This window comes from Gavialis gangeticus, unplaced genomic scaffold (genome assembly GCF_001723915.1).
Source record: "Gavialis gangeticus isolate Ggan-Ray unplaced genomic scaffold, GavGan_comp1, whole genome shotgun sequence".
NCBI lineage: Eukaryota > Metazoa > Chordata > Crocodylia > Gavialidae > Gavialis > Gavialis gangeticus.
This window is the reverse complement of record NW_017729033.1, coordinates 69,482,095-69,491,911: the sequence shown is the minus strand read 5'-3', so window position 1 is coordinate 69,491,911 and position 9,817 is coordinate 69,482,095. Positions and strand designations below refer to the sequence as shown.

General features: G+C 45.6%; 1 protein-coding gene across 1 annotated transcript in view; it reads right to left on the bottom strand.

The window, feature by feature from the left end:
• Nucleotides 1-6,387: 6,387 nt before the first annotated feature.
• The window catches only part of CWH43 (cell wall biogenesis 43 C-terminal homolog), an 84,697-nt gene continuing 81,267 nt past the window's right edge, over nt 6,388-9,817 (bottom strand). The window contains exons 15-16 of the mRNA XM_019526609.1: nt 8,930-9,085; nt 6,388-7,540 (exon numbers count right to left, since the gene is read on the bottom strand). Coding sequence (XP_019382154.1) covers nt 7,453-7,540; nt 8,930-9,085 — 244 coding nt within the window. The 3' untranslated portion in view covers nt 6,388-7,452. The remainder of the gene's footprint in view (nt 7,541-8,929; nt 9,086-9,817) is intronic.

Sequence of the window (9,817 nt, the reverse complement as noted above, 5' to 3'; positions counted from 1 at the left end):
GGGTCGGGAAAGTTTAGTCTCTGGGCCCAGCCCTGGGGATGTATTTTTCCTAGTCCCCCCCAGCATGGGGCTATTTTTAGCCTCCCCCCCCCCCTTGGGTAACCATTTTTAACATGTTCTAACCTCCACAAATGTCTATATGTACCCCATATATCACTTATAAAAAATTCACATGAATGTATAGATTACTTTTAAAAAGAGAAAAGAAAAACAATGATACTCAAATTACCCATACCTGTTTTGTGGTGTTTTCAGAGAGCACTCTTAATTGAAATTTTGCACACAATATGCAGACAAAGAAATCACAACAAATATGCAGAATCTCTGAACATGCACACAAATCCTGAGGATGACAGAGAAGAAACTGTAGCACAGTATATGTCATCATGAATTAGATTACGGGGGCTGGAATCAGATTCACATTATTTTTAGGGAAGGTCTCATGTTAGATTAGGTAACTGACTTTTGAAAAGTTTAGGAGAAAAAAAATTCTTACAGATTAAACCTATTTCCTGTATGTTATGTAATTTTTTGTTTTCAAAGTATATTGTTAACTTTTTAATTGGCAAAACTAAAAGATCTACTTTAAAAGGAATATCTTGAATTGAGTTTTCTAAATTATTTACCAAAAAAGACTTATAGGGGTTTTTCTCCTATTGTTTTGATGCTCATAAAGTTCTTTGTCTGCAAAGGTTTAAGCTTACAAGAGTAAAATTACCAGTACTTATAATCATTAAGTATTTGTAGAATCTGCCTGTGGAGAATATTAGGTAATTTGGTGAGTTAATGTTGTTTTATGTATGTGATTGTGGGAAGCAAAACCTGCAGTTGGACGTGAAACAGTGATTTATCATCAGAAGAATCTGTAAAGACCCATTTGGTTATTAGGAGCAATATTTGTTCAAATGCCAGGAACTGCAGGAGAACCAATGGAAGAACTGAGGCTTGCCAGCTGACATGGGTTTTTAGGGACCTTGAGGAAGGTCTCACGAAAGGACTTTCAAGACATCAAAGACAAATCCATCAGAGACTATTGGGGCACGTCCCCACAAGTGGCAATGTGTGTTCCCCAGAGACAAATAGCAGCAGCGTATATTTGTGCTGTTGCTAGTTGTCCCCAAGGAACACCTCTACACACACACTCTGGCACATGGCAAGTTGCCCCAGGTCAGGTAGGGGAGACTGGGGCCAACAGCCTTACCTGGGGTTCCAGGGGGGCTCCCAGGGCTCCAGCAGTGGTGATCTGGACACACAGAGCATGGCTCCGGCTGGCCGGGCTCTGGTTTCAGGCAGCGTACACTGCTACAATGTGGGCTGCCCTGCTTTTTTCTGGCACGTTTTTTTTTGACACTGGGATCTTGCGGTGTTAAACCCCCCCCCCACCATGCTGCTAATGAGCAACACAACGAATGCCTGCATTTGCAGCACATGCAGTTTGCAGCGCTGCAGACCACACATACACACTTATGGAGGCACACCCTAGGAGAAAACATTCAGAGGACCCAAACTGTAGCAACTTCTGAGAGGGAAGTTTGCACTGATATTGGTGATAAGGCTTTTCTTGTGCTTGAGAGGACAAAGATGTCACACCTTCTAAGTGAATTCATCCATGGCTTGTGAATTATAAATGATAAAGCAAGAGTTTGATAACCTGATCTCCTGTGGAGCTGTGGTGACTGAACACCCCTTCAAAGAACCAGTGAGCCGCCTGCTCCTAGGGAAGCAGAGTGAGGAGGTGTCACAGAATGGGGTCCTCAAGGATGGCCATGATCTCCTAAGGCCCCTCAACCATGCCAGTTTGGCCCAATGGGCACCCTCAGTTCCTTTTTCCCCAAGGATGCACCGTGTGGGATTTGATGGGAGTTACCCTGCCACGGGTAGTCCCCCCACATTAGCCAACCTTGGAAAGGTGCAATTTCAGTCGGGCAGGCCTCCAGGCTTTCAGGACCAATGGGGTCCTCCTACGTTATGCTCGCTCTCTCTCTCTCTTTCACCCCGAGCTCTGCAGAGGGGCAACTAACACTTTCTCCTTTCTTCCAGGAGAGTTCCCCTCTATCCACTGGGGTGTCTGCTCCCCTTCAACTCGGGCTCAATTCCGTCCCACTCCTACACGCCCTGTTCCTCCTCTTGGAACCGGTCATGGGGCTTCCTGCTTCCCTACGGCTCATTGCAAATCCATGAGCCTTCCCCAGATCTCCCACTGCCTTCTTAGGGCTTTTCGGGCATATTCTTCAGCCCAAAATTATATTTTTCCCCCGACTGGTGGGTCTGCCTCCAGCCCCCACATACACTTTTATGTAGGCCACACCCCCGACCCTTGCTGCAGCTAGCTTCCTTAGTGCCCTGGGAAGTTGTTAACATACACCTGGGGTCTCTTTCCAGGCCTTTGCTCCCCACCTTGTTTGGGTATTTTTGGCTGAGTGGAACCCCCTGCTCCCTTGTTTGGGTATGCAGCCTGCGTCTGGGATGGGGTTTGCCTCGGTGTGAGATTTAGCATCCCTCCTTCATTATAAAACTTTAGGCCCAGTTCTATTCCCTCCAAGGCCTCCTTGGGTGGTCGTCTCCTCTCTCTTATCTCTAGCCCTTCAGCCTGCTTTCCCTGCAGGGGCTCAACTAATCTCCCTCTTCTGGAGTCTCTCTCTGGCCCACCTTGCACTAGGCTTTGAGCCCCCTGTAGTCTCTGTTTCCTTGGTTTTGGCTGCTTCACCCTCTACAAGCTATCTTGGGGGATCAAGCCCCTGGTCTCGCTCCCTGTGCTTGATTGCACCCTTGTCCCCACAGTTACCATAGCTGTAACAGGTACGGCAGATGTCTGGATTCACTCTGGCTTAGTGGACACCCCCTGGTCATATCTGCCCAGGAATTCCTCCAGCGTCTGCCTTATTCGGTCCATCTCTGCTGCATGATTGCTCATCAACTGTTCCCATTTCTGGTTCAGGCACTGCATGAGTGCAGATAGGATCTTTTCCCTCATGGTCATAGGGTCTACCCCTGAGGATCCCCCTGTCATAGTGCTCTTCTCTATCTGCACTAGGCCCGCCTTGTCTCTCAAACTCTCTGGGCCTAGGTATTCGGGTGGCTTCACCTGTTCCAGAGGCCTCTGCCCTGCTAGCCGCGTAGTCTGTAGCTGTGTCTCCATCTCCTGCAAGGCTTCTTTCAATGCCTCAACCTCTTGGGATTGTCCTTGACATTCGGCTTTCACTACAGCTATGAATTTTACTAGCTGTGCTCCCAGCGCAACCAACCTCTTTTCCATTACATCTGTAGCCCCTAACATTTGAGGCTTCTGCTCTGCTTTGGTAAGCATTGTAACTCCTGTGGCATCTGGCATCTCAATCTCACAGGGACCCTGGGCTTTTGTAATAATCTGATCCCTCACCTCTTGCAGCTTTTTATTCTCTGCTTCCAGTGCCTGTGCTTGCTGTTTTGCAGCTTGCACTTGAAGCTGTAGCTGCTCACCCTCTGCACACATCACCACCTCTTTAGATGAGCTGCCTTCTATGAGGGCTTTCAGGAGCTGTACCTGTTCCCCAAGTTGATCCTTTTCTGTCTCCACCCTCTGCAACTGGGCCTGTAACCTATTGCTTTCCTTATTCAGGGCCTCTACCTCCTTCTCAAGCGACAGATTTTGATCCTGCAGTGCTTCATAATTTGCCATATAGGTTCATATATTTTTCAAGATCACCTTTCCCGCTTCTTCTGCTTGGGTATGGCTTTCCAGCAGTTTGTCCCGCAGCTCTTGTGCCACTGCACGTATGCACTTCTGTTGCCAGTCCTCCAACTCCTCCTGCAACACCTCTATTCAGTCCTGGCTGTGGACTTCTTTTTGTAGGATACCTATAAGGCTTCTTGACACTTCCAACTTTAGTAGCATCTCCTTCTCTTCCCCTGCCTGGGTTGCGCAAGCTTCAGGAGACCTTGATGTTCATGCTGCCATCTCCATTTGTATCCTCTGAAGCTTCTCTTCCCACTTCCGGCTCTTCCGGGCTTAATTCAAAATAAACTGTTCTAATGCACGAGTTCTCTCTGCTTCCACCATGTGACCGCCGGGCTTTGAATAACCACTCCTGGGCGGCCTTTGTTCTACTGGTGGATGTCAAGAACCTCCCGAGTTCATGTCATTGCCGGAGTAGTTCTCTTCTTCCCGCATCGCCAACCTTGTTCTCGCCTGCCACGACTTGGTGTTCCTCAGTAGGTGGGGTCAGTTGACGGGATACTCAGTGGCCTGGGGTTTGCCCAGGCCACTCACGGGGCTCCGCCACCCCTACACCCCGGCCTCACGCCTCCTTCAGTGCGCCGCCCAGCCATTACCCGCGGCCTCTGCTCACGGGGTCACCCTCTCCACTGTTGCGTCTAGAAGCCAGTGGCTTAAGACCCTGCTTGCCGGTGTGGGCCTACCCCACAGCCCTTCACACCTCCGTCCCTTCCTTCAAAGGTACATATAACCACGAGGGGGGAGCCCTGCCGAGGCTTCTCCACAGCCCTGCCCCTTGGGCACTTGCCCCTATCTCCTATGCCCCTTCGCCTGGGGTAACAAAATAAATGTATTAACCAAAACTGACCAGTAAACTATTCCCTGCCCCTTGCTATCCTTTCCCTCGAAGCCTACCAGGGGAAGGGATGTTCTCCTCTTGACCCGTCGCTTCCCGGATCTACTCCCATCTGTTCCTCAATCCAATGGAACCTGGCGGCAATACCCACCCTGACCACAAACCCCTTTAGGGCTCTCCTGGGGTCTTCACCCCATCGTGTCTTCCTCCACACCCCATTGTCCCGGCACTCCCACCTGGGTTCGGCTCTACTTCCAGGTGCCACTTCAGCTCCACCTCTGGCCGGCAAACCAGTTGCTCCCTCGTTGTCCGGTGCGGGCTTTCATCGGTGCACTCCACTCTCCACAGCCTGCATCTGCTCCCACTTGCCAGGCTCCCCGGGTCTAGTGTGTGGGGTCTTCCCTGCTGCTGGCATCAGTTGCGGCTTCGTTCCTCGGCTATCCTCCCCCTCTGCAGCAGCAGCCGCCATTTTTATTTCTGCTGGCCGGCATCCGATGCTGACGTCACCAGCCAGCCGTAATTGCACAAAAAGGTGGCTAATGAGCCACATGGGTTCCTCCTTCCGCCCCATGCACGTCCCGTCCTGAGCTGCCGGTAAGTGCAGCTCATTATTTTGACTCCCAGGACACACCGCTATCAAGCGCCTGACTTCTTTGGAGCCTCCTTCCTTTTTGCTTGCTTGTACCTGCTGCTCTAAAGCGGCAACCCTTGCCTCAGCTTGTTCTCTCTGGGATTGGGCTACTTCTAACTCCCACTCCAACTGTGCCATTTTTTCCTGCAACTCATCTACCCACAATAGCCAGGTGAAATTCTCTTGTCTCAGGCCCTCTATGTTCTCTGCCTCCGCCATGCCATGCCATGCCATGCCCTCTCTGGTGCCAGGATCCCCACGCAGCTGTGGGCCCCCAATGAGGCCTCCTCCTTCCCCAAATAGCCTCACCCAAACCACTGGTCTTATAAAACAGCAAATAAAGTATAAGCCCCTGGGCTATAACATAACACAAGCTGCATAAGGTGTGCTCAGCCCCTCTACATTACCTGGAGCAGAACCCAGTCAGGCCTCCTCCCTCCACTTACTCCAGGAGGGCTCCTTCTCCCTTGGATGTGAGCAGAGAACTGCCTCTTAGTCCCCATCCTGGGGTTTATATGGGCCCAGGGCCCTGCCCCTTCCAGCCAGCTAACCAGGTGCAGGTGCAGGTTAATTTCCTCATTAGCTGGTTGCCATCGCAACCTGGACCTGGGCTCCTGTCTTGCTCTTTGGGCTCTTCCCAGGCAGTTTCTGCTCTTTTAGCAGCAGGCACCCAAGTGCCCAGCGACAGGGTGATACGACCAAGATATGAGACACTTGGTGGTAGCAGTTGCTGGAGTCCAGAAAACAGGGAACCATTAAACTGGATATAGACAAGTATTGTAGAATGCACAAAACAAAAGATACTGAGATACTCTTGGAAAAGGTGAGTGGTACCAAATTTTCAGAGAGATGAGATTTTTGAATTGACAGTCTAATTTTAATAAAACTACTCACCATGTTCCTATGCAGATAAAGTTTCTGTTTGTTGACCTGTATGTAAAATTTCTACTGTCGTAAGTAGAAGCTGTGCATGCATAAGACCACTGCAGGACCAAGGTAAACATGTCTGACAAGAGCTTTTGAAACAAAATGTTTACAGTGGCAAAATGCTTTGAAACAAAATGTTTACAGCGCTTGGTATTTGTCATAATGCAAAAGAATGCCACACAGCTTGTGGCACCAAACATCTCATTCCAATATACACGAAAAAGGTAGAATGCCAGACAAGAAATGGGCATCTTTAAAACAGTGCCTTTTGAGACAACAATTACAATCAGACTTTTATTTTGTACATAGAAGTCTTAACTTTTATTAAGGGGATTTTGTGTTAATTTAAGGTATAGAATATGGCCCAAAGTGTATCAAAACCATAGCAATTTGGTAAAAACCTAGTTTACCATTCATAACTAAAATGATGTTAAACAGTTTGTTAGAAACATGTGCAAACAATTTATTGAAAAAGTCATGTCCTTCTTAAATCTGCTGTGCATATCAAAATGGACACATTAAAGAATGAATTAAAATATTTGCACAACATAATTTAGAACAGCAACAAATGCAAATATGATCACAATGTGTCAAAATGCATATGCTATAGGGGTTGGACCACATTTTATAGTTTCCTTTCTCATCCCAGTGAAAAGTATGTCCTATAATTTATAATCTGAGAAGACCCTGGACAGATGTGTACTTTTTGTTGCACTATCAGGATTATGCAATTTAATATATGGACATATTTTGTTACTCCATTCTTTTGTATTGCTCAAGCTGTTCAAAATGAGCAAAATTGGCTGTATTCCTATGACTTTGAATCCCTCAGCCTGTTGATAGTCTTTGAGAGTAAGGACTGGTATAGCCAGCTGGAGCTCCCAGTGCAAAGGACATGTTAGAGGAGGGCAGCTAGATACATTCAAAATGGCAAGTAATTCCTTCAGGATCACACAGCATAGAACACAGCAGCATAAAAGAGAATGAAAGAGCCATGTCCAGCCGCCAATTCTCTGCTTTACAACAAGCTTTGCCCTCCAGTGTTCTCCAGATTACTGACAAATCTGTCCCTATAAAATAAAATTTTAAAAAAAACACTCACTTTTCCTTTTACACCAATGTCCATGTTGATTGACACACTCTAAACAAAATACTAAGAAATCTTTTCTTTATGGTCCACTCAGGTTCTTCTGTTATCAGTCAGGACATAACAGGCAGATTTTAATAATATTGTACTACCTGATAGTTTTTCCATTTTAACTTGCACAGTACAGTTTGGTTTGTAGTTCTGTTTAAAGCTCCAGACCTTTCCTCTTCACCAGATTGATACATTATTTCCTCATTCTAGTCTCCTGTTTTGAAATACTTGGGAGTACTCATATGAAAATGATGAATATGTTCATAATTGTGTCCATCTTTGTAGGATCCAAACCTAAGCAAAAATATTAAGTATTGGGTAAAATGAAATATTCTATGTAATCAAACTCTGCCATTTTAAATCGTAATTAATATTTCATCTTAATTATTGCTGGTATTAATTTCTTATAGCAATATGCCATAATTCCATTTGCATCATGATCAACTATTGTGACAAATCAGAATCTAGTCAAGTGAGAAAGGTTTAACAGAAGCATTTAATTTCTTATACTGTGTATTCATGTAATGGGATTAATGCCCTGGACATTGTATAAATAAAACTCCAAGTAACATGTTTTGAAGTTTCACTTTTTCACTGAAGTCCTAGCCCCATCTTACCCTGGGGGGTTTGCACTGTTAATGTTTCACACTTCTTAGTCTTAAAAGCATGCCAACCTTAGATCCATGGATTCATATATATTTCATACCACATTTAAACTGTATGTCTTAACCTGTGTTTGACTACAATGGTAGGTGTGTTCAGACAAGGAAAACCAGAATGTTTATTCACAATGTCAGCATTAGACATGTAAAAACCATAACAATTTTCTTTTAAAAGTTATATAGGAGTTAAAAAGAGTAAGACTTATGCTTTGGTGGTTGTCATTGTCCTGCTCTCAAGCAGCAGTTAAAGAATTTCGAACAGGAAATAATTCTACATTGAAATCAACTGAAAAATATCTGGACTTTGAATCCTGATGGTAGGTAAGTTTCAACATATGGGTAATGATCTCAATATGTGAAAAACAGACGTTGAAACTTACCTCAAACTTCATTACCACTTCTGATTTCCCACCTGCTCTCATTTCTCTTACTTCCTATGCATTAGCAGGAAAATGGAACCATCCATGGAATAAATGAGACCTTCCTTAGCCACAGGAAGATCAAACTTTCACAGTATTCTCTTTGTCATTTTCCACAAAGCATATAAATAAGATGCCTCAAAACTCTTTTCCTTTAGCATTTGTTCTGACTACTTGTTATTCACAACTCATATTATTTTAAATGGTCTCCATAATGAATATTTTGCATTTATATTTCATTTTATATTTCAAATGATAGTACATTATGGGTTTCATCCTTGGAAGTGCCACGGAACATACAACATGTAACCCCCATTAAATTTCAAAAGGATTGCAAATGCTCATAATCTCTCAGGATCAAGTCCTAAGCATGGGGTAACTTACACATCACTAGTGTGGGATAGGCATTAACTTCAATTTTCAGAGCAGTACATGGGAGATATAGAAAAGCTATGAGACTTACTCAAATCATAAGCCCTATCAGTGGGGGGGGAAATCAGACTAGAAATCAGGGGCTCTGACCTCCCGATTTTGTCCCGGTCATATCCCATGTTGTATTAAACAATTTAATTGATGCTGTTGTTCTTTTTAAATACACTTACCTGGGATTGAAATGAATATCCTCAGGAACTTGGCTGGGGTTGATGACAATTTTGTCATTGTCAATATAATTACCTAAGTCATCTGGAATCCGAAACTTAGCCATCTGAACTTCTGAATCACTTAGGCCAGCATGAGAAATGCGGGCATAACCCAACCTATCAGGATACAAATGCAGAATTGCCTTGAAACAGCAATTTCATTACATTAAAACTTTGTAAATCAGGGTCACTCATAGTTACCATTGTAACTGACCAATATCATTCTTTCCATTCCTAAAGCATCTGTGACAGGAGTATCTCGCTGGAGCCTTTCTGTTGGTGGCTCCGCGTTCCTGTGTTGGGCTAACCGCCTGCTTACTCGCCTGCCATGCCTTGATCTTAATTGATTGAGTGTTGTAATTAGCAGGAGGCTGCCCACTTTATATGCCCAGTGTCAGGGGGCGCTATCTGTGGCTCCTTTTCCTCCCTTACACTGCAGCCCAAGCCTTGCAGATGGTACTCGACATGGTTTGCCCTATGCCTTGGCCCTCTTCTCTACTTCTGGGGCTCCCCAATGCCCCCTCTCACTCTGGGGCTCCCCAATGCCCCCTCTCGCTCTGGGACTGGGGTCAACACACCCCCAAACGCTGTGCCCTCTATGGCGCCAGGGTCCCCACGCTACCGTGGAGCTCCTATGAGGCCTCCTCCAACCCCTAATAGCCTCACCGGTCCTCCGGTTAAAACGGTAAAACACAAAAAAACCCATAAAACCCCTAGGCTATAACATAAAACTAAACCGTCCGGTCAAAACCATGTTCTATCCCTACCAGGAAAATACTCCAACTCATAGCCACAACCAGGGGATGCTCATGCAGTCTATCTTCTCCTTTCTCTCTGCACTGTCTGAGC